The 25957-nt window shown below is 36.6% G+C and overlaps 1 protein-coding gene across 2 annotated transcripts in view; it reads right to left on the bottom strand.

Annotated features, from left to right (window-relative positions):
• The window catches only part of LRP1B (LDL receptor related protein 1B), a 626862-nt gene that overhangs the window by 24296 nt on the left and 576609 nt on the right, over positions 1-25957 (bottom strand). For both annotated transcript variants that reach the window (XM_077784902.1, XM_077784903.1), the window contains exons 78-85: positions 22102-22325; positions 21746-21852; positions 19928-20044; positions 18086-18259; positions 17449-17574; positions 12875-13039; positions 4448-4609; positions 166-340 (exon numbers count right to left, since the gene is read on the bottom strand). In XM_077784902.1, the coding sequence (XP_077641028.1) occupies positions 166-340; positions 4448-4609; positions 12875-13039; positions 17449-17574; positions 18086-18259; positions 19928-20044; positions 21746-21852; positions 22102-22325 (1250 nt within the window). The remainder of the gene's footprint in view (positions 1-165; positions 341-4447; positions 4610-12874; positions 13040-17448; positions 17575-18085; positions 18260-19927; positions 20045-21745; positions 21853-22101; positions 22326-25957) is intronic.

The raw sequence follows: 25957 nt of genomic DNA, 5'->3' as shown, positions 1-25957 counted from the left end.
AAGCCAGAAGCCAGCTGGTTTTGCACGGGCAGGAGCCACACAGAGGAACTGATGTGACGCGAGCACTCCAGGGACAAGCCACGGCACGAGAGACGCAAAGGACCACGCAGCAGAACTGCTGCTAAACGTAGGATCTGGAAGAAGACTTCCCCCACGCACACTCACTTGCACACCACGTCGCTGCTGTCCTTGCTGGTGATGCAGTGTCCCCCGTGGCACCGCGTGCACTTGTCCACCTCGCACTTGGGGCCCTCGAAGCGCGCGGGGCAGACGCATTCCACGCGGCCGTCGTCGGAAATGGTGCACGACTCGGAGTTCACGCAGTAGTGGTGGCAAACATCTGGAACAACACCAGGCCTAATTGCTAAACCACGTTAAGAAATAAATAACACATTGCTTTCATGTTTTAAATGATACTGTAACAAAAGCAAAATGGAAACTGAAGGTGGTGACTCACTGGCATCCACAGGAATCCAGAATACCCCATAAACAGATATATAATGTATTAGCAATGTAATCTTAGGAAGTGAAATGGAAGTATAAACTCATAAGAGGGTTTTTTTTTTCTTTCCTAGTTGTCTAACCATTTATGGCATCATTCCACATAATATAAAGACTCCTGATGAGAAAAGCAGAGCAATGTTAATGTATTTAATGGGACGTTGGCTGAATAAAAGTCTTCTGATACATTCACATTACCATTAACAGCATTATGCTAAACTGAAATTGAAACGATATTTTGAAATAATTAAGTTTTATTTTCATTTATCCACATATTAAAATTTCATGAAGTTCTAATAATAATGTATAAAGACATAATCCATAAGTTCTACAAAGTACCACATACATGCATAAGCTTCACAGACTGTTCAAGACCCTATTATGGTATTTAACTGTTTAAATGCCAGTAGGACTGAGATTTCAAGTAGTGAAAACTAACTCTTCAGAACCACCAGTAAGTGTCACAGTTTTCATCCCTTTTAAAAAATCAAATTGCCTAACTGAAGAAGCTTCCAAGGGCTACAAAATACTGGTATCTTAACATTTTGATTAATTTTTATTTATGTGGTAGTGACAACTTTATTTTGTGGTTCGTTTTAAACTTTAAAGTCATCATTTAAGCTCCTTAATGGGCAAGGACACCTTCCACTATCCCAGGTTTCTCCAAGCCTCATCCAACCTGGCCCTGAAAACTTCCAGGGATGGGGCAGCCACAGCTTCTCTGGGCATCACTTGTGAGGGGATCTCAAAGTCAGAAACACATTTTGCTAATGCTACTCTGTGCTGCTTTTCCTCCTCTCCAAGGAGTGAGAACTGCTGGAAGAGTTTTGCTGAGGGGCGGAGCATGGCTGTTGGAGGAGTTATTTCTGTTAGAATATTCATTTTATGTCTCTACTGTCTGTGCAGGCTGTAGGCTCAGCTGCTTAAGGAATCAGCAACCAAGCATCTTAAAAGACGTTAAATGAAGTTGTTCATTGTTTCTTGTTCCCCAGTTCCAGGTATGGAATGGCAATTTGCAGCAGGGGGGCTGTTTTTGGAACAAAAACTACTGCAGTTTGAAAGCTAATACTGAAAGTGATTTTATGCAAGAACAGTGCAAGGGGCATATGTTTGCATGTACATTACAATAAAAAAAAAAAAAAAAAAAAAAAAAAACAAATTGAAAAAACACAAATACGTAGGAATAGTAAGGTCATATGCCAAAACAATTATTAGTTTTTAGGATTGATTACAGTCACAAGCACCTATAGTCATCTGTAGTATCTAAAATGTTTATGCTACATTTGGGCTGAAATAACACAAAATTATTTCTTTCTTCTCCTAAAAAAGGGATTTTAGTTTCAAAGTCACAGCTTGTGGGATCACCATATCCACTTTGAATGATTGTAACCGCATGAAAATATTCCAATGTTTTAGGTAGTTTGGGCCTTAAATGATACAAGAAATGAACTTCAGCTACTCTGTCTGTCTTTTTCTGGAATTGAAAACAGGGAGCTACATTCAAATACATCAGATTTATGTGTATTTAATAACATGCACAGTGTTAGTAGAATTCTATGTAAATTCAGTCACTTAAATTTATTTCAGCCATGCCAGTGCCTTGACACGGAGCACTCATTTAGGCTATTAGCCCTTGTATGAACTAATCACAGGAGAAACTCTGCATTGGGTAATTGGAGACAATAAGGGCTATTAGCCCTTGTATGAACTAATCACAGGAGAAACTCTGCATTGGGTAATTGGAGACAATAAGTGTGGGGAAAATGAGGTCTTTGCAAGCTGGTAATACTGCAAGCAAATGTCTTCTCCCTGCCATAAAACTCTACTAATAATATTTTAAGCTTGGGAGCAGGAGTAAAATACCTACACACATTCATGTGTCATCCTTTGCATATGAACTACCTTCAATCACAGCAAAGACAGACTGAAAAAAAACATCTGGAAGGCAACCAATCTTTGCAATAATGCCATTTAATGTATTCCAAATGGCATACAAAGTGAGGGTAATTCATAAAGCAAAAGATCACGCACATGTGTGAATTAAACAAAAAAATCACAGCTGTGACTTTATATACATATTATTAACTGTAGACAGGTATAATTTCACAAAACTTATTGGCCAGCAAAAAATACTCTAGGAGATTGTAAGAATTTCTTTTTCTCCCCAAAGACTTAAGTTATAAATCAGCAAAAGCTTAATTTTATTTTGTATTTTATAATGTCTTTGAGTCTCTATATTGTGGCAGTTTCCCAGACAATCCAAATCTGATAATAAGCACTGTTTAAAAAGTACCCCTAAATTCTTGAATTTACATTTAAATTAATTCTCTTTAAAGAAAAAAAAAAAAAAAAAAAAAAAAAAAAAAAAAAAGATGTTTGCAGAAGCATTCAACTAGAAACAATTTGTTTGGTTTTGGATAAGCCTCAAGTAAATATTTTTCCTTAATCTGTGTGTCTGTCTGTGCATGATTTATGTGCTATACTATTTTCAAATACCCAATTGTGTTTGCAGATACTTATTTGTGGATTCATGCAGTTTGTTTAATACCAAAGGGGAGAGAATCACAATTACTGCTGGTTTTCCATTCAAAGGTTTCAATTTATTTCATAGTCTCCCAACTGGAAATATATTCAGTTTACTTCAGTACAAATCCTATTTGAGATACACACTATCCCTTTCCTTGTCTGACAGACCTTTCTCTAAAACTAAATATCCTTTTATATTGTAGATAATTCTAAACCAGACCTTTATAACATCTAATTTCCCATCCCTTTTTTTTCTTCAATCAAGCCTTCTTCAGCAAATTCACTGAAGGTATATAAGAAATGATGGCTTTCACATTTAATACTCTATGACAAGCACTGCGACAGTCTAACAAGGCTATGACAGTCCTTGCCTTTAGAATGTTACAATCAAAGAAAAGCAGGAGATAATTAAAAAACATCAATCAGATCTCAGTAAAAGAATTTAAGGAAGGTTACTTGTTAGTTATCATTTTTGAAAAGACATGGGGAAGGCAAACTGTCATTTGTAAATGAGTGACCAAAAGAAGAAATACGAGATTATGTTCAAATGTCTTGAGTTACTAAAAAGAGATAAGGGTGAAAAAACCAATAGCATCGCCAGAAAAGAAATATAAATGAAGTAAGAGCAAAATACCTATTAGTTGATAATCTACTTTTCTTACTTCTCTGTTAAAGAAGTGAAAAATTAGAGGACATTGTAGAAAATGAGAAGAGCCTTTCTAAGGGCACGAAAACCTTCAGAAAACTATCTCAATGAGAAGAGACTTATGGCTCAGTGGAATCAAAAAACAGGCAGAAAATCAGATACAATGACAGAAGCTACGTCCTGAGAATTAAACAAGAGTAACATTCAGAAATCCTTTACAATTCCAACACCAGGGTGGGGCAGAAACCATACTCAGGTGATCTTTGAGCAAGCTGGAGGAATTGTGAAACTCAAAGATATCCTCAAAGTGCTGCATGCTGGGGTTAGAAATTGAAAACAAAGGCAAAGGAGCAGTTTAAAAGACCTGTTTCTCTGCAAAGATTAGGGACACCAGAAGGTTCTTTAACCAACTATGTCAATTCATTACCAGCATAACAAAACACATGACAAGTTGTCGTAGAAGATTTTAACACAATTATCTCACAGCTACTGACAAAGTCATCTGTCTTGTTCTGCTCCACTCTATGGTTTATTCATGAAAATAACAATAAATCATTCTTAAAAATACTCTTTCTTCAGCCACGTAGAAGGGGAGAAATATACTCAAAGATCACCTGAATACACCAGATGACATTTCCTCAGCAGCACAAATAATCTAAATTCCACAACGCCGTTAAAAAAAAAAAAAAAAAATCACCCACGCGGGCTTTAAACTTCCATTGCGTGGAGCTTTTCCTACGAGCCCAGCTGGAATAATCAGTGGAGATGACTTACAGTACTGGCACCTGTCTCCTGTGTACTCGGGCAGGCAGGCACAGAAGGGCTGGTTGCCAGCAGTGACACTGCAGGTGCCCCCGTTCTGGCAGAAGCGCTCGCACACGGTCTGGTTGCAGCGCGGCCCCGTGAAGCCCAGAGCGCAGCTGCAGGTCGGCCGGCCTGTCCAGAACAGAGAAAGCTATTTTATCATCAAAATAAATACAAATTGAAACAAGAATCAGCACTTTCTCTGCGCAGAAAAGAGTAGGAAGATTAAGGAGTAGGAAGAGTAGAGTAGGAAGTTTCGATGTTCCAGCCCAACTGTGTTTCCCTGGATGCTGAGAGAACAAACATGTCTTGAATGCAGAACTTTTGAAAAACAAAAAAGTCTCTGGGAGATATGGGCACTCAAGAACTGCATCTGTGCATTTTTAAACTTGTGCATGTGCAGTCATTGACTCTTTTATGAGAAAAAAGTCTTTATTTAAAACGTACAATCACTTTGAAGGTGGTCCTAAGCAGGAATTTAAGATACAACTGAACTCTTCAAGTCATCCTGCCATGCTGGGTTCCTCCTGTTGCAGAGGATAACAGTGTGATCACCACTGATGTCTCTTCAGGATGCACTACATTATTCTGAAATCTACAAACCTTGATATACAATCACACGAAAAAACAAATATTTACTAATGCACTAATAGCTACACTTTACAGAACAATTTTTAATATACCACAAGTATCTGTGCTTGTTTTGTTGTGCCACCCCTCTAAGATAATGAAGACTGTTACACAAAATTTGCTGTCTGGCATCAAACCAAAGATGCCTGAAACATCAATATTCAATGTCTGAAAAGCAGTTAACACTTGGGGATGAACATTTGCACACAATGAACTCCTAGTCTACAACTTCTTTTCAAAGGATTTTAAACCAGTCTTTAAAACCCACTGCATTTTCCTTCTATGATCATTCCCTATTGTAGTTTTCCCTTTTTTTCCCTTATCTAAATCTCATGTCTAAAGGATTTATAGCTTTGTTACAATGCCACTGTTTTATTAAACCCTTCCACTTTCCTGTCTTATTTTCTTAAGGCTTATCTTTAAAATAAATTTCTAGATCTCATTAAAAATTTTCCATCTTCTGACTTTATTTTTTTATCTCATTTATAATCTTCAGGTAAATGACCCAATGTGTCCACCCAGCCATCTCCTTTCTCACTTTCTAATAAACTGTTCTCATCCTTGATTATCACTTGCAATACATTATTTTCCCCCCCACACTCCTCTTTGCTTTCATTCAGCTTTAAGGATTTTCCTAAATTTATGGACAACAAAGTTGAACACTTTGTTTTTTCCTGGCTTCCCAGGAAGGAAAGAGATGAAGATTAAGCAAGACCTGAGGACCCTTCTGAAATAAAAGGGCAGACAGGATGGGTTGGAATAAGATGAGCATTAAGGTTCCCTCCAACACAAAACACTTCATGACTTGGTGTTTATCAACTACATCATGTGCTGCATATGTGATACAGAATCACTGGACTGGAAATACAGGCATGAACAGGAAAAATAACTCTCAGATTTTACCATTGACCACCTAATGTATCCACACTTACTTTCCCACTTGCCTCCTGATGTTCACCACAGCTGCATCTGAAGCTCTGAGATGTGCAACCCTGCTTACCTTGCTGTTTTTTCTTCTCCACTGAGCTGTCTGTGTTACTGAGTAATTAAGATTAAACTGTGTATTCCACAAACGCCACAATCTGATTTTTCTTCTGGTCTGTCTTTCTTTTAATCCTGTGCAATCATTTAATATTAAATTCTTTGGAGAATTTTTCAATGCAAGTGAAGCACCCTCATTTTGTCTCCTCTGACTCATGCAGAATGATTTATTCAGTCATTTTCTTTCACTTCTTACCCTTCTAACACGACACACTTCATGTAATTCTTTTCTGTATTCTCTATTTTAAGCTATGCTAATTTAAAGTGTTTTGCAAATCATCCTAAGGGCCATGAGATCAGTTAGTCTCTTTCTCTAATGAGTACAGCAGGAACAAAACTACTGACCTAAAAATAGCTCCAACTCCTTTAATATGCATCAGCCTGGTTATTCATATCTGTCCCCTGTGATCTAAACACTAAATCAAAGATGTTGAACTCAGATGTTAGCACAGATTCCACTTGTTTTTCCCCATGTATACAGTTGTATTTAAATTTCTGCCCCCAAGACAGGAGGTTTCACATAATCCTTCATCTGAAGCTGTGCTTCAGTAAAAAAAAAACTCCATAAAATAGTGATAGAACATAGATCTGGAGGTCTGAAATCAGTTTTCATTATAAATACTCCTCTATCTGTTAAAAGGATGAGACAATGATATTTTTCTAGTTTGTCGAAAAGATTATTCTATTCTTTACTAAAGTAGACTTATAAATATGCCAGACTGCTGACAGCTGAATGAAAATTTAATATAGTATAGCCTAAAACCCATTTTAGTCACTCAATTTAACGTGACTTTCAGTAATTCTAACAGTCCATTGCCTATTTATACACAGACTGTTGACACCAGAAATAATACTAATAATGACATTTTCATTTGCCTTATTCTTATAAATTATTCCTGATACAAAAAAAAAATTGGTTCCAGGAACAGTTTAACAAAACTGCAGCATTAAACAATGCCAAACAATGCCATAAGATTTTGTATCATAGAATCGGAACACAGATTTATGTTTGCAAAGGAAAAAGTCATGTAACCAAGACGTCACATAACCCAGATGGCAGAAATTGCAAGATGAGCTCATGCACAGAGAGCTCCAGCACCTTCTCTGGTCATGAAATCTCAGGATTAGAACTCTACAGACACAGAATTAAAACTCTGAATTCTTGACCGTCACCACCACAGAAATATTCACAACACATTAGCATGTAGAAAAATATTCACTTGGAAAGTGGTTCATGGAATAAATGCAGAACAGAATTTAGTAGAATAAAGGAGAATATATTATGGGGACTCTAAGACATAAGTTATATTCAACAGATGAAATTTTTGACATAGAAATGTAGTTTTGCCATTTTTTACAAAAATTAAATAATTCAAAAAGAAAAATAAAAAGGTACCTCAGAATTAAATCTTTCAATATTCAATGAGATTTGGATGCAGAGGCTGCAGTTACTCCTGGTTTGCCAGTTTAATTTGCTATATAATAACTATTGTCTATATAATAACTTTTTCAAATAAACTTCAAAAATTGCTCATAAATATCTTGGTTTACTTTTTCGGTAATATGTGGGTGACTTCTTTTGGGAATTCATTCATATATTTTAAGCTTATATTTATATATATTTTTCAAGGGCTAGAATTCTAAGATAAATTTTTATTCATGATATTGCCTAAGCAACAGAGAAATATTTTGCATTTTCAATAACTAAATAAAGTTTTTTAAAAAATAAAAATAATTAAAACCATGGTCAATAGCATTATTTTTGTAAGCTTCTTGCAAGTTTTGAAAAATGACATCATCCAGATGAATGTCTTCATGAAAAACTACATTATTTATTTCTTCCAGTCGCTGGTAAATTCACTATCAGCAATGTGTGCTTTGAAGTCGTTATGTGTGAATATGTACAATTAATTTCAATATTTAACTTGCTGTCAGTATTAAAGCAAAGGAGGTGGTTCTACTTGAGCTGTCTGCAAGCAATAGCTTGCCCTTCGGAGCTGTTATCAGCAGTCTGTGGGAACCACAGTAATTCATTTATGAACCATAATTAGCTTTACTGAAACAATAGGAGTGGAGAGAAGCTGCATTATTGAAGATAATTAGTAGGTGAGCTGATTGGGATCTATCCCAACAGATACAGAGTCTCTCTGTGAAAAGGAGAAAAGAACAATTTCTAAATATCCCTGAGCAGTCTCAGGGACTGCTCTTTCCCAGGTTGGTGCTGGTGGCTCTGCTGGTTCCTGGGATCAGCTCCAGGGAAACACGACCCTCCTGCTGCCCACGGTGCCTGTCCTGCTGCCAGCACCATGGGATGCTCCTGGGACTCATGTGGCATCAGCAAAACGAGTTCTTCACTGACAGTGTTTTCAGTAGGCACCACATCACCTTGTTTTGCTCATAAAATAGAATACAAAATAACATCTGCTTCATAGACAATGATTCTTTCAGAATATTTCATATATTCTCATTTAGAGGAAAGACCATTTTTTTTTCACTCATTTTGGTAAAAAACATCAGAATTCTGTATGATTAGACACACCTTTTGTATAGTACAAAGTGATTTCTCTGATTTTGTGAATGAGTTTAATTAATGTGTTTGAGACAATCAGCAAACTATTGCTGCAATATTTTTGCTTTCAATTACATGGAGAAACAAAATGTGTTTTTATGGTAACAGTGACTTTTTTTGTCCAAATTCCCATTAATTTGGCTTATTGGAAAGTGTTCATTATTACACCCAAACTTTTAATTACATGTCTCAGATGTGTACTTTTAATTAACTGATGACATTTTCTTTGTTCAATTATTGTAGTTCAATACAACTGTCGTAAACTTATAAATTTTAATTAAAGCTGCTCCAATCTCTGGCTATATAACATTCACATAGGAATTTGCCAAAAGGCTTAGCATTAAGTAAGCCAACAGTGAATAATCCCTGAATTGCCAGTGGGATTTGTTTAACAAATTAACATTTGTGTGCAGATAATGAGCTTCTACAACTTAACACATCCAGCAAAGATTTAGCACAATCATGTTTTAAAAATTAGTAATACTCTGCAATTTACTTAATTAGTTATCACATTACTATTCTATATTAGGTGGGGAAAGAGAAGAGGATTTACACATTCACTAGAACACACACATTCACCAGAAGATTACTTTGTATGCTGCATCATTTTATTTGGATCAGAATTTGAAGCAAGATTCCTTCCCAGGAAATCTTCTCAATTTTGAGCCAGAAGTGATCAGTAAGGAATTTCCCTAACTCCTGGGGAAGCTTCCAGCTGTGGGGACCCTTTGGAAGCATCATCTCATGAGGCTGAAATTGCTGACAGCCCCTCAATTGACACTTGTGAGACTGACTCTATCAAAGCTGTTAAAATAATACGTCAGAATTGACAAGGGCAATTCAAGCCTGCAAGGAAGAGAGGATCAAGCAAGCTGAAATGATCACAGGTCATTTGTATTTTGCAGATGGGTTTTGATTGGCACTGGTACACGTATGGTTTCTGCAACTTCCAGTGGAAAAATTGTCATCATTTTGAACAAAAATACACTTTAAGGAAAGGCAAGGTTGGGAAAAACATGTAGAACTTGATTGCATGAGTTTAGCAGGTCAGTTTGATGAGTCAGATGTATAATGGATCAGAAGGATGACTGCTGCTTGTGAGGAGGTGTTTGTGAGCACAGACAGCAGATCAAAGTCAAACGATACTGAGATGACTTAATTTTAAAATAGTAATCTTATACTTCACAGAGATTGAGGGAGTTCTTTTCTAAAATCAGTTTGCAATATGCCTATTGGAACACTGGGATTTAAAGGGTGTGTCCCTTGCAGGCCTGGTTTAGTGGGGCACCTGGCAGAGCTGGGTTAAGGGCTGGACTCAACCTCAGAGCTCTTTTCCAGTCTTAAAGATTCTATGATTCTATTGCTGTCAGACAGACCAACCTGGTAACACAAACTACAAATGTAGACAAAATATAATGCTGAAGTTCTAAAACCATTAATGAGAAACTGAGCAATTCCTGGTAATATAGAAAGATTTTATTCCTACATGTAGAAATGTGCAAGAATAAAGTAACTACAGACTAAGAACTGTCACATGAGCCTGGCACAGCAGATCAGCTCTGCCTGGAAGGCTGAGACTGGATTTCACACCCTCAGTCCAACTGCAAAGGGCTTGATCCCCCAGCTAAAAGTGCCCTGCCCTATTCAAGGGCTGTGCAACCGACTGGAAAGGTGAAATGGTTGCTGCAAAAATACTGGAGGAATTAAGCTATCTCAGTTTAATTACATTTTTCAATGCTTTTGGGGAGTCCAGTGCAACTTCTCTCTGTAAAACATATAACAGCCTTAGTACATCATGGGCTGGATTAAACTGTGATAAGGGGCATTGCCCTGGCATGCTAGTTTGTTTCAGTAACACACGATTTATGGACTGATAGAGGTAAGAAATACAGCCTGATAAGAAATAGAGATTTCCTCTTAATAGAATATTTACCAGGTCCAGAGGCTAGGCATGCAAGGGAGATGAGATGCACATCAACTTGAACATTTTATCTGGAATATTGGATGGAGTCACTGTGATTTAGAAAGATACAAGGTCTTTTTTCCACATTTCCAGCTCATGAAAGTTATGGTGTGGGCTTCAAGGCAAGGCTATCCTCATGAATTGGAAATGACAGGTAGGACATCTGGTTAACTTGAAATATGGCTGTTAAAAAATTTGATGAAACTAAAGGGAACCAGCATAGCAGAAGAATACTCCTATCAGTGGGTGGGCACAGGTACAGACATCAGATCCAGCTTTTAAAGGCACACTTTGCTCATGTGTGCTACAATAAACTTCAGCTGCTGTTAAAGGTTCAGATTCCCCCCAGATGAAGCTCTCCTGGTGCACTTTAGTGCAGACATGTCATTCCATTTGGGACCAAGCATCAGGCTGATTCCTGCCCTCCCCAGGCCCATGTCAAGAATTCAACAAAGTGTCTTGTAGACCCTGCTCATATCTTGCCTAAACCCACTGGTGGCAAAACCTACTGCACTAATTGTTTTAGCAAGGCTGAGGGACTTCAGAGGCTGGATTTAGCAGGAAAATTAAAATTAAAAATATCCATGCAATAGCATAGCTGTGTGAGCACAGCAAGTGTGAGCTGCCTGGGAGAGGGAAAACAAACTGCTGGAGGTGAGTGAGCCCTGTGGCTACTGCCAAAAAAAAAGGATTAAATAAATCCCTGGGGTCTCTGCAGGACTCACAACAGAGCTGAGTTCCAGGAGCCAAGTTATTAATTTTATTAAGCCTTTTAACCCCACAAAAGAATCAATTAGATGCCAGACATGTAAAAATGTGGGAATAAACATCCTCTCTTCAGATGATGAGGAAGCTCTGCACACCATTTAAACCATCACTTCCACTCACTTGCACGTCCTTACTTAGCATTTATTGATCTCAACACATTGATAAAAATCTCTGCTTATCACTTGTGCCAGTAGTTCCATCAGCTGTTAGGAGCAGTTTAAAGTCTAATTAATCAACTTCCAGTAGAAGTAATTCTCATTTTCTGATATTTAGTCATTATTATGAACAACATTATTAACCCTCAATGACTCAGAACTGAAAAAATAAATTACTAGACTTGCATTCCCTGGGAATTTTGCCACCATGCCTCAGTCAATGGGAGGAGGCTCCAGGGAAGCAGCAAGTGGGGCTAAATTAGCAAATTACATAGGCTAACGTTAATTAGTAAGGAATGTCATTGAAATCTTTACAGTCTAAGCCTTCTCTGCCATGGAAAATGATACAGAATTCTGCATTACAAGGAGTAAACTCTGATGAGCAGTCACAAACTTCTCAATGTCAGGTGCCTGGACTTTTTTGAGAGGGTGATGGCCACTTCATCACACAGGAGAAAATGATTCACAGCATCTTAAGCAGATGAAAGCTTCTCAGAAGGAGGTAGCAAACTCTTCTCCAGCTCTTCTATTTTGAATCAAATATTTAAATATTCACTGAAGCAGAAAATAGAGTTCTACTTCTCCTTTCTCACAGAATTGCTATATTTTAGAGTACTTGTTTTTACACTTTTCCTCTCTAGCCCAAACATTATACAAGATACAAAAGCTTATCTGTTAGGGACAAAGATCAATTGTCAAATGCCTGCTTTTTAACAGGATAAACCCCCTGAACCCAGGAGATGCAATTTCAAATTCCTTCAGGAAAATGAAGGATCTGAGTTCTCATCAACAAAGTCTTCCTGAGAATTATGTGAGTAAAATTTCTATCTGGTAAACCCCAGTAAGACAAAGGTAAACGATTGAGGTCAGGTTTTAACCAAATAGCTCTGTGTATGCACATATAAATTTAGGGGGTGAATTGATATAAATTTACAGAGGATGAAGTATGAACTTGTTGTAGATGTAGTTTGACTGGACATATTGTTTTATGATTGCACTGCAACACCACAACACATGAGTCTTGACACTGAATATTTACTTATATTCTCCCTTTTCTGGTATAGAGTTTAATTGTGCTGAAACACCCAGATAAGTGAATGAAAAGCCCTATTGATTACAAAGTATATCTGTGGAATCTGCTGCTATTTTTTGCATATTGTTTAAGTACAAACAAAGCAAATAAAGAGAAAAATAAAAAAAAAATTAAAGGAACAGATTAGAGTATTTAATGCAGGTATAACAGCAAGATAGAGGTGTTCAGAAATACTCACCAAGGAGAGAAGCCCCACAGGTTCCCCCATTCTGGCAGTAGTTGTAGCAGTGATTGGTTTCACACCTTTCACCAGAGTAGCTTGGCCAGCAGTGGCACCGGGCATCCCCCTTCTCGTTGATAATGCACTTCCCTCCGTTCTCACAGGTCAATTTACAGCTGTCATCTGCAGCAAAACACACACAGCTTCAACAGCCCAGCTCCAAAAAATGGCAAAAGAGACCCTTGCATAAAGCACAGCCACGGATCTCTGTCAGCGAGGGGCAGAATATCACTTTTCATAAAGGAGAAAGTTACTATGCCTTCTGTTTGCACAGTGACAGAAAAACACCCACAATTTGGGGACCATAAACCCTGGAAAAGCTCCCAGGAGCTGCTGGGAGCTCTTGCATGTCACAGGGAGGTTGGCTAAGTGAGCAATGATGGCATGAATTCCTGTTTGAAATTATAATTCCAAGTTTGAGAATTGGAAAACTGAATGCTGGCTTGATCTGGAAGACCTCAGAAAACTTCTCAGTCATTTTCTTGTGACTTCAGCCCTTTTTAATTAGCCTTTTTTGGATTTCTCTTCTACATTCTCTCCTAGCCTTCTTAACTAAGCCCCGTCCAAATTATTTAAAAGGAAATTATTTAGCCTTTAAATCCTCTTCCAAAATTGGTATTTGCACACAAACCTGTTTCTCCTAAGCCATATTTTCTGCTAATTTATTTTTTTTCTGCTCAGACTGTAAAATCCCTGAGAAGGGAAGCTGCCTGCTGCTCTGCAATTCTATTTCTTATGGCAGCAGTGCCACCCTCTTAGTGATGAGGTATAAGGGGACACAAACTTTGATCAGGCCAGATTCAGTCCTCATGTAAAGCTCTTGTGTAATTAGAGTTGTGCCTCTCTTAGAAACACTTTGAACAGTAAACCTCTATTAATTTCAATGAACAAGGTACAGAATCACTCAATAACATCAGCAAATTAATTATAGATGAGCACACACATAATGCTCAAACATACAAACAACTGTAATCCTAAAGAAACAGAAAAGCACCTTTCCAGCCCAAATCATACTTTCAGCAACGAGACTTCATTTGTCATGTAGCAAAACAATTCTGTGAAGCCAGACTGCTTCTTAACTAATCCAGGAATTTAGCCAACACGGCTTTAAAAAAGAGAGATGCCACAAGTACTGAGAACTTTTCAATAATACATCCACCAGCTGCAGCAGTGTTTCTGAATTCATCTTCTTTAGTCAAACAATTAATGAAAAAGAGTCCAAGTTCCAATTTGTCCCTTTCTGGTTGAGGTCTAACGCTGACTGGCACGGCACAGGCACAGCACCTCCTTTGGGGTTTAATGAAATTTAAATTTGTGTTGCAAGTGCAGAGCTTAGCAGTGTTGGATGTTCTCTACCTAAACAGTTCTCTCCAGAAAGAACTCTGTAAAACCTGGGAACGCAACTGTGCTTGTGCAGAGCCTTTTCTTTGGATGCTCCCAAGTCTCTCTTTCCTGCCTGTGTGCGCCCCTCCTCAGTGGGGTCTGCGCCTCTTTTCACAGCCCGTGCTGAGATGGTGCAGACACAAAACCTGGCATCAAATCTATTTAAACAAAACTTATAGAAACTGTCACCCTTCAGATAATTGTAACTTTCTAAAACTAAGCTGCAACTAAATTTCCCGTGATGGACTGAGTGGCACCTCATTATTTCCCGAGTTTTACAATAAAACCATGAAATCCACTTGATTTTTTGGTATCCACCTGTATATATGCAATTTCTGTAAGAAAGCTACTTTGTATTTGGGAGTTTGAGGATGCTTCAGTGTTTTATTAATTTGGGTGGTTCATTAAATCCTTTGATGTTCCATGAACCGTTCTTCGGTTACTCATTATAGAAGTTGTTTGAATGGATAATGTAGCATATCTTATTGGAGAGAAGGTCTATTTTTGTTTTGCTTATCTTATCTGTTTTACTTATCATTACTCATGAGTTTATGGAGCAGAACTTGGCAAAAACAGAATAAATAACAGTGAAGTACAGACAACTGCTCATTTTTATGAACCTTTCTGATAGTGCATTAAAAACATATTCTATTTCTCTTTTAGAGCAATTCCACACAATTAAGATATAAAATTAGGCAGAAAATATGGAAATTACTACTGATTTTGTTCTCTGTGAAACATTTTGAATTCAAGACTTTCAGTACAACTCTAATATGAAACAGAGAAATGGTAATACAGCAATTTTGGACTTTCAATAAGCTGAGAAAGAAGATTGAAAGATGCAATGGAAAAGGCAGTTTTAAAATAGTGTATTAAACTTGAACAATATATGGGGTTTAATGCTGCTGCTTTGTTGTCTGGAGGTAAATACAGGAAACAAATTACACTGATTCACATCAGCTGAGTACAAAAGGGGATGACATGCCTGCCTTTGTGTGGGAGACATGAGCAGAACAATTCCATAGGAAAAGACAGGAAGGAGTACAGGAGAAAAATACAGAAGAATTAGTAGAAAAAGCTGAATACAGTTAATTGGAGTTACTGAATAAATACCTCAGAAAGAAGAAGTGGGAACAAGTCTAGCAAGTGCCCACCCTTGGAAAAAACTTGTTAAAAAGACAAAACTAACTCCAGTCTTCAATGCTGCTCTGAGCTTGCTAAACTCAGACTTAAAAACCTCTCAGCTGTTCTTTTCACTTCTGAAATGACAGAGGTATATTATTTCACTTGTTATCCTACCTCTAGTCTAGCTAGAGAATCTCTAACATGAAAGAAAGGATTATACATAATGTAATTTTATATATTCTCCCCTAATCTGGATATTTAGTCTTCAGCTGCCTTGTTTTGCCAATTTCAATCTTAGCATCTTTAATAAATAATCAAAGAATTTTGATTTGTCATCTCTCATGATTTTCTTCACAGTAAAACTCTTTGACACAAACGTTAATAGACTTTGTCTTATCAGCTTCATCTTAGACTCTTTCCTTCTTCTGGAAGCAAAAGGAAAATCTTACAAAGGAACACTGATAAAACAGCAAATCAACGCTTTGTGAACTCTACTGGCATATTTTTCTTTCACTTGTTCAATTTTTTGATATTCCATTCCTCTCCCCCATTTACACAATACACACCTTTTATTAACATAGATGAAAGAAAAAACTAAGAAAAAGCCTACATTAAGCATTACTTGAAATATAATTCTAAACAAAAACTAAGGAAACATTTATTCAGTAGCCTGTTAAAAAGTCATAAAAGATACTGCAGCCATGGGAAGGTATAGAAAATTATCAATATATTAAAAGTGCTTCTCTAGGCATTTTCTGTCTACCCATAAAAATTTATAACAAGTCATTTAAAAAGCTCTTCAGATTTCTGTTTAATAAAAACACACACTCCTGAAAACATTACCACAGCAAAATCCTTTGTCCACTAGTTAAAATGGAGCATTACTGAAATTATGAGTTCAAACTGGTACAAGTCACCAGTGAAAACAAATTTATTGTATTTGTCCATTCTTCAACACCTAAGTAGTAACTATGGGTAATTTGAAATAATTTTTAGGTGGCTCTGTAACAGCAGAAATTCTTGACACGTGTTCCCCTGAGATGGACAAAGAGCTGACACTTGTCAGGGAGGGTGTTCAGACTGATTTGTGTCCATAGTTGGACAATGTTATTAATACCACATCATAAACCACTAAAACACAGTCTTGTTAATTCAATATTTAAAGCCTAGGCAGTATGGATCAATGAGATTTTCTCCAGAGAATTATGACATTTAAGGTAAATTAATTTAATTGCTGAACTTAGCAGTTTAAGCACAGAGGATCTCACCAAAATATCCATCACTTTCATTTCTGAGCCTGGAATTGAACATTAGGAAAACATCTCAATACACATAATACACACAAGAAATGCTATTCTGTGATTTCTGAAACATTTACAAATTCAAGCTGGCTAAGAAATCATTCCAGCAGTATGACCAAGCTAGGTTTGGCCTAAATTAAAACATTTTAAAGTACTTAATAATCTTCTATGGAAAAGATTCCCTCCCCATCACTAAAACACAGCAAAAACTTAGAGGCTCTTTTCTCATGAATTCTAGTTTCCTGTGTCTCAGTATTAGTCATTACAGAGGTTCCCAGAATATATAACTTTAGATAAAAATGCTGCAGGTTTTTTTTCTTTCTTTGACTGTTACTTCAAAGTCATTATTATTTTCTGTGTTGCTCTCACTGCCTTTTCACCATTGCTACAGCGTTTTTTTCTCCTGAATGACTCATGTTTAATTTGGGATCCACAACACCTCAGTGCTTTTCAAACTTCTCTTGGTCAGTATTTATACCCACTCACTTTTAAGTATCATCTTGTATCAGTTAAGCTGAAAGCTCATTTTTCATTTTGATGAATATTAGCAGGAGAGATATTTTTTTGAATCAGGGTTTTTGTTTCTTCACCTTTCAGTTTCAGCTAATTAATGTGTGTACTGAACATCACAAACTCTGCACTCACAGCCAGCTTGGCTTTTTGCAATGACCAAAACTGACCAGCTGTTTATTTTCTGGTTTTCCTGCAGTTTTCAGTACCTACCTAGGAGGCTCTGATCAATGCATGTTCCATTCATCAATGCTTTTCCTTCTGGACAAGCACATGTTGCACCAGAAGGGTTGAGTAAACAAATGAATTCACATGTCAGGTCCAAGCAGGGGTTAGGCACTGTGTAAAAAGACAAAATATTAGAAATATTGATTTTTTTTTTTAAATTTAATAAATTCACAGCTCTGTTCTAAAGCCAAGAAAAGATAAATAATCAGATACAAAAATTCTGATACACTTCCACTTCCCAGGACAGCCTCAAGTCTGTGAATCCACTCCCCCAAAAAGCAATGCAAGACCCACAGAAGGACAGAATTTATTCCATTACCAAAAAATGGATTGGCTACATGGAGTAAAAAATTTCATCTGCTTCTGGCTAGAGGAATTGTTATTCATCTTTCTTCTAATTTTTTTTATATCTCAGTTACAGTGCAGGTACCAAAGGCATTTCTGTACAAATTTGTCCAGCGTCCTTTCAAATGGGTGCAAACACATCAAAATTATATCAAGAAATATGACTAAATCTATTTTCACTTTGTACAATCAGGCTCTGGTTTATGTTTACACAATTTGGTTACTTTTTCCCCCACCCTGAGGTGATGTTGAATTCAAAATAATTATGCTTACTCACAGTCCATTTGTTTGTAGCGGTGCAAAATCAAGGCACTTTTTGCTTTATCAACATCCACACCGAGATATTCTACAAGGCTCTTGCCAAACTTGTGCACTCTAAATGCACCATTTTTAGGGCCTGCTCCATATATGTAATCCTCAAAAACGTCAATTCTATGTGGATGCAGTAAACCTTGAGTAAAAATGGATAGCAAATGCAAATACATATTCATATTCAAATAATAAACAACTTCTAAAAAATAAAAACTTCAATTCATTACTGTGATCCACACCTATGAACATTATTTTTCAGACAGCTTGCTTCGTCCTCACAAATATTATCTTTAAAAAAGCAATCTTCCTCAAAGGAACTCTTCCCATTTTGCAGGCAGCTTAAATGTCAAGATTTTTATCAGTTTTCCACAAAACTGAGCCTCAGAAATTGGCTGATCATTGGGAAAAAAAAACCCAGAAACTCCATAGTAACAACTCACTAATTAGAACAGACTTGTTCTACTTGTTGTACCTTAGGTACAACGCTTTAACTAGACGTATGTGACAAGGAAGTAAGAGGTCATTTTGCTTCACATCAAAGAAATTATTCTGACAAAACATTTCTTCAGCTCCTGCCTAACATATTTGAAATGCTAGGTTTTGTCCTACACTTGTTTTAATTAATAATTATAGTAAATTAATGCAAAATAAATTGTTAACTCTACCCTACCAACTCCTCATTTTTAAGAGTTCTGAGGGCCTATTAGGCCATTACTTGGATTTCCTGGTGTATTTCCCTTGTATTTACTTAATTTCATCAGTCAGCCTTTATTTCTTCCTATTGTTCTTTCATGCTCTCAGTGCATGGTACTCAGTATTTCATTTTCAAAAAAATATGTATGAATTTTTATTAATACTTTAAGACTTAATTCAACGGATTGAAAGTTTTAGTCTCAAAGCAATTTTTAAACTCCCCCAATTTTCCTTTGGTCCAGTGCTAGAGGAGGTTTTGGTCAGATCCCTACACTCAAAGTGATCTTTCTTCAGATGATTATCTTCATGTATACAAATTGTGGAATAAAATACTTTTAAATCAAAAGAAGATTATTTCAAACTTGTTCTGTCCAATTGGGATTATGAGAAATTCCTCCTGGTATATTCCAGAATATCCTGGTGAATTCTGGGTTAAAACACTCAGTAGCACCAGGTATAATAACACCCTGAAATTCTCCAGAACCAGCTGCCCACTAAGCAATCCTCCCCAAAAGGCTGCTTTCATATCTTTTTTTTTAATGTGTCCCTTTTATTTGCTACTCAAATGTCATAAATTTCTTACTTAACAAATTGTTAAAAAGCCATTGTGCAATTAAAACCAGTTTGCTTCATCAGAATCTCCTTTTTTATCAAAAGGAACTTTCTTAATTCACATTCTGTTAGCAGAATTCTGTGATTACTCCCTGACCTGAAAGCCAAGCCCATTATTCTCCCAGAACTGATTCAGATCAACTGTTCTACAGCCCCTAAAACTCCAATTCAATGCAGGCAGCTCTAATATAAGTCCAAGTGAGATTGAGCCTAATTATTAATCACAATGTTACTCAATAGTACCTAAACTTGGAGAACTGCACACATATCTTTGAATCTTTGTTCCCCTAAAGTAATTTTATTAGATTATCTTAAAGCTGAAATTACCTTTATCTTATCTAAAACACTTGCTTAAATAATTTTTGAAGCATTGTCTAACAAAAGCACAAAGTATTACTCAATAATCACTGCTTTCGGCTTACATAGTTCCTATGAAGAGTGAAACTTCAGCCAAATAAGATAAAATAAAACAGGAATCATGTTATACCAAGGCTCTCCATACCTTGTTTTGTGCTCACAGACACAACTGAGTCGGACCCATCAAAAAGAACACTGCCAATAACAGATAACTCAAAATCAGCCCAGAACAGGCGCTGGCTGAACTGATCAACTACGAGACCTACAAAGGAGATAAAGTTCAAATAGGAACATAAAACCTGAAAAAAAAATCACTATTTTTCTATAACTCTACATTTTTATGTCATTCATATTCTTATGTACACAAAATATTGCAGCAATGAAAATGTTTGACTGGAAAACTAAGTGAATAAAATATTAGAGCTCTCACTTAAACCTTTCCCTTGGGGCAACCATGGTTTTTTATTTTCTTTACCTTACTCTGCCCAAGGTCAGCACCTTTTCTAACCCATTCTCCTCAGCATGTAGGAATAGAAATACCAGATGGGAATTAAATATAGAGTCAAACCCTTTAACCTGTTCTCCCAACCAAAATCTAAGATGCCAATTGCACCACTGTGATCCCGTGTTAAAAACTAGGCATTCAGAATTCATGGAGTCTTTGCACCTGCTTCCACACATATTTAATTCTGTTCTCATTTTTATCACCAATACTTCCCATGCAGTCTTGCAGAATTAAAAATCAGATTATTTTAACTACATTACTGCTGCAAAACTTAAACAGCAATATTGGCAGAAATATAGCTATATACATATATATTTATCTGTATATGAAAAGAAAACAAAAGAGAATAAAATATCAATGGCATTATAAATACCCAGCCTCTAGGCAATAATTAAATAGTTAAATCAAGTAGTCCATGCTTCATAGAGGAAGATTAAATGGTTAATGTGCCGTTTTAGGTCATGTTAAAAACTTCAGCCTGAAGAAAATATTGAAACCATAAAATAATTTAATTCTGAGCTTTTGAAGTTGCAGTGCATGTTTAATAAGAATGGGGAAAGGTATTTTTCTTCCTATTTATGTAAGTAGGTAAGTCAGAAAAAAATGCATCAAAAGAAATTATACATAACAGTGAAAATACTCCTCTTAAGGTCATAAATTAATCAGCTGCAGATAGATGAAAGGAGGTAGAGAAAATCTGACTCACAGACCAGTGAAATATGTTTACATTTAAAACTCCATTAAAAAAAAAAAAAAAACTCTTTTAAAGAAACACTGGCATTATTCAGGGATATGGCTAAAGAGAATAATTTCTGGCAAAAGGCAATCACAATGTGTCAGTTTTGTGTGATACATGGCACCTGTGAGGGGCATGCTTTACAAGCAGTCCCCACTCTCCAGATTTAAATTATTCTTTGCATTTTAATGAGAAGATTTAAATACAAATTAATACATAACTAGCATTCTCAATGTATTTTTCATTATATCAAAGAAGTACTTCTATTTGTTTTATACATATAACACTCCGGTGATAGCAATTTCTGTGTGAATCCTATGAAGTCAAGCCCAAATGCTCAAATTCTCATTCCCTCTTATTTGAAATAGGAAAGCCATATGTGGTAATAAATGTAAGGACATTGTAAACAAAATCAATAAAATCCCATTGGGAGGAAATATTAAAGGTTTGAACACTGTCTTTGCATTCGCTCTATATGGGCCTGTGTTAAATATCTGACAAAAAAATTAAGAACTTCATGAACATTTTTCTACCATAAAGTCAAGGAAGAAAACACAGAAGGATGTTACTAAAGTATTTTCAGGCTGTAAATACAGGAAAATGCCTGTTTCTTGGGTGTTTTTTCAGGTTGGCTTTTTTGTTTTGTTTTGTTTTTTAACTGAGAAACTGAAATCCTCCTGAGTTAGTGAGTACCAGGTATTTGGGAAAAATGAAGTGTTTACCTGTAGGTCTTTGCAGGTTCTTTTGAACCAGAATCCTTCTCAGAGTACCATCCATAGATGATTCTTCTATGTGAGACCGATCCCCAATAACTGTCCAGTACATCATCCTGAAAGTGTTAAACACAAAAATCACCTGAATGCCTGCACAGAGCCCCAAAACACTTCACTGGTGCTGAGTTGTTGTGAGCCTTTCCACACTCCTGGCAGAGTGAAGGCGTTGGTTTACATTTAAGCTGAGCAGGAAATTAAGTAAGCAACTCGGAAGAGTTTAGACAATTGCAGAATTTTCTTTCCCTTGCCGCGTTTTGCAATTTAATTTGAATTACCATATCAGAGTGGTGCTGAAGGATACATACCCCTTCTTAGGATTGACAGCAATTGCATATGGCTCTCCTGCAATGCTGGTGAGGAGCCTGGTGCAGTTGGGTCCCTTCAGCTGCCCCACGTTGATGGAGTACCTGAGGCTGGTCCAGTGGGTTGTGTAGTAGCTGAACCAATGCATTCGGGAATGATCAGTCCAGTAAATATTCCCAGCCACCCAGTCCACAGCAATGCCCCTGGGCCTTTTGAACTCTGGACACTAAAAGGAACAGATGTTGCAGTCAGATTTGTGGAAATGGCCTCCCACAGCAGCTGCACAGCCACAGATTCCTGTCACTTTTTCAGAAACGCTGCGTTGGAAAGATTTAAACTGCAGGAGCTCAGCTCTGAGGGATCTGCTGACACCTCTATTCCGTGCAGAGGAGCAAGTCAGTGCTTCAGATCTGTTCTCTCAAGTTTAAGGCTACCCACATCAGGGAAAAGTCACTTTGACATCAACTACTTGAACTGAACTACTTCAACTACTGAAGCAAATAAGTGTTTCGGACTGTAATTTGAAATTGAAGGAAAAGGAAGTTTTAAGATTATGCAGCTATTTTATTCCATGGTGTTCCATCCCAAAGCCCTCAGTGAAAATAGGGTGAGCCCATCCTGAGGACTGGGTAGAGAAAATCTGCATTAAAAAACTGCATAAAATTCCCTCTGTATTCATGAATATTCATCTTCACACATAAAAGATGATTGATTGATTATAACATTATATTTATCAACTGCAGGATTTCTATTGATAATTTTTTTTTTTTTTCATCATGATTAAGGCTTAGCTCATTGATGGTCCTAAGGACAGGAGTTCATATTTGAAACAGGAGATCTATAAGAACAACTCTAAAGTTTACTGGAATTCCTGCAGAAATGAGTATTACTGTAAAATAGGATTACCTAACTCTTTCTAACATGAATGCAGTGTATCATAAAAACCTCAAGACCAGCATAAACTATAAATACACATACAGTTTCTTGCCTATTTACTTATAGCTGTATCAAATTAAATTACGAACAAAAATCATACATTCCTTAAAATATGAAACAATGAAATGATACTAAGACACATAATTGAAAACCAGGAAAGAAAATCCTAAAATAACTTGTTTTCCCTTAAGTGTCAGAGTTCCCTAATACCACAAGACATTTGTAGACTATTTTCATCATAAAATAAAGGTCATTTCATTCTCTAGGTGAAATAATAGGACCACAAGGTCCTATTATGAATTTAGAGAGTTCATTGCTCATAAACTTTTAATTCTGCAAAAATTTCATAGAAGGTATGCTTTATAGATTTGTAGAACCTTGGTTTTCTATTTAGAGGAATAGTAAAGCAGTAAAATCAATCACTGCATTTACAGAACAGTATTTCTTTAAAAACAGGGTCATAGTTTTTTTTAAAGTTAAATAAAATATTGTACCATAATTCTTTGGTATTAGATGATGACAGTGACTGCATATGCTTCCACAAATAATAGCATTCTTTTTTTTAAGAATTCTTCTTCTTTTTTCTTTGTCACTATCCAAGCAACATTCACAGAAAGAACCAGATCCCAAAAAAAAGTGGTATTTTCAGATATGACTAACTGTATTTTTAGTCCAAACTCCTTTCAGTTCTGGGCAATATTCAGGCACCTGAATCAAGAAATCTCTCATACCTGGAGATCTCTTTGGATACTACAAGGATTAATGGCTTACAATGCTGGAACCAAATATTCTTTTAAAAGGAAAGCAGTCATGGCCAGAAAAAAACAACTCATACCTTTTATTTTTTTCTTTTTTGACTGGTCAAACCCACAGTTTACAATAAGACTCTTTTTTGAGAGCCTGGAAAGACCAAGATGGGAGTTGCCAAGCAGACTGAGAGATGGCTCCCCAAAAAAAGGTGGTTCTAGAAGCAGATGAGGCATCCTAAAAGAGACATCCTACAAAAACTGGGGAATGAGGATGGGGTTGTTGAGGAATACTGACCCTGGAAAAGTGAAACTCCAGTACTGCTGGGGGAATATTAAAGATCAAATGAAGAAGGAGACGAACAGAAGAAATGTCAAGGAGACATCTGGTGTAAGAGATTTTAAAAAAAAGAGGAAAATAAAGAAGCACTAGCCGATGCTGTGGCTGTGTAATTTCCAGTTCTGTTCATTAAGTTGCAGCTACATCATATTTCTGAGGTCCTCTGCATCTTCTCACACTGTCTAGCAAAATCACTAACTGGAAATGAGCTCTTACCTAATAGCTTATTTGGATTATGTTAATTTTGAAGAATAAATCTGCATACAAAATAAGGATGAAAACACAGGAAGAAAATCACATTAATGTTTTCTACAGTGATTTTAGCCCACTTTGATGCTAATTATAATGTACTACAACTTATTAGAAAAATCGAAGTTTGAAAGCTAATTGCCTTTCACAGTTTGGAAATCTCTGCACAGCTACAGACCACGTCAGCTCAATGACTTTTAATTAGAACTGCTGTCTTCTGTAAATTCTGTTTTCAAGGTAAAGAATTAATAATAAAAAAAGATAACAAAAAAGTCAAAAAAACAAACAAACACACACACAAAAAAAAAACCAAACTGCAGTAGCAACTTGGATCTGGAAACCTTTTTCATATAATGGTAGATTAGAGATTTTTCAGCCCCTAAAGTTGACTTTGAGGAAAACATGTTGCACGTGCAGTAGGAATGCATCCCTTTGCCATGTTTAACAGGAAGAATAAATGACAAATCTAATTTGTATCATAAGCACATATGAAGCAGTATTTTATCTTATTTATTTTGCAGATATTTTGGGTATGGAATTGCTGTGAAACAAAGTAAAGGAATGTTTTATTTTGCCTAAGATATCTTCATTAAAAAATAATATATTATCTAATGTTATATTACTAGTAGAGTAAAAAGAAATTAAAAACAACAAAATGTTTAGAATTTTGCCCACTGAAACACATTTTTGTTGCTAGATGAGCATCCCAGTGGCTGCAGTAATTTACCAAAACACCACTTGTATTACATAAAGTAGGATCACTTATAAACCCCAACCAGCTTATTCCAGAAAGAGTCTTCTAAGTATATAAACTTCATCCAGACAGAGCTGTAACTCTAAGGAAAAAACATAAATTCCTTCTCTTTATACCCCATGTTGCCCTGTCTCTTCAGTGCACGTAGGCCCTTGTGACAATGTTTGATCCAACAAACAAATTCAGATTACAAAGCTGAATGTGGAAAATACACAGACTTTGAATATATCTTGGACATTTCTCGTTTATATTTGTGAAACATTTGCTTAAATAATAGGAAGTTATTTTCCCAGTGTTTTCTCATTAATATTCTAATATTTAGAGTATTTAGAGAAAATGGGCTGGAAGCAGTTTGCATTCACAGGGGTGCACTGGGCCCTGGGGTTGGGAAGCAGGAGTGGACTCATCCCAAGGGTGGTTGAGGGCTCTTGTGAAGCTCTCAGAACCCTGGGGCTGGAGCAGGCTGCCCATCAACTGACTGGGTACACTACAAAACCTCTGCTTTTCTTCCTGTTAGATGGTGTCATCATTTTAATGCTCATCTTTTTGTCCTCCTCCATAAAATAAAGCACTTCAGCTGAAGTGGCTCCGTGTTCGTTGTTCACCTCAGATAACTTCTGCAGCTCTCTCCAAGGATTAGGCAGCAGACAGCTGCTCCAGTTATCACCAATTCACTCCGACTGAAATCCTCTTCTGCATCTGTCAATAAACTCTGAAGAGCTGATATTTACTATTTCCTTTAATGCTTGAATTTGTACCAGTCTTAAACCCCTTTTCATGGAAAATCAGGAGAGCTACTTAAAGCTATTCTCTGAGGAAGGCTCTTGATATGC

Source organism: Lonchura striata, chromosome 8 (genome assembly GCF_046129695.1).
Source record: "Lonchura striata isolate bLonStr1 chromosome 8, bLonStr1.mat, whole genome shotgun sequence".
Lineage (NCBI taxonomy): Eukaryota > Metazoa > Chordata > Aves > Passeriformes > Estrildidae > Lonchura > Lonchura striata.
Note: the sequence above shows the minus strand (reverse complement) of the source record. Positions and strands in the feature narration are given on the sequence as shown.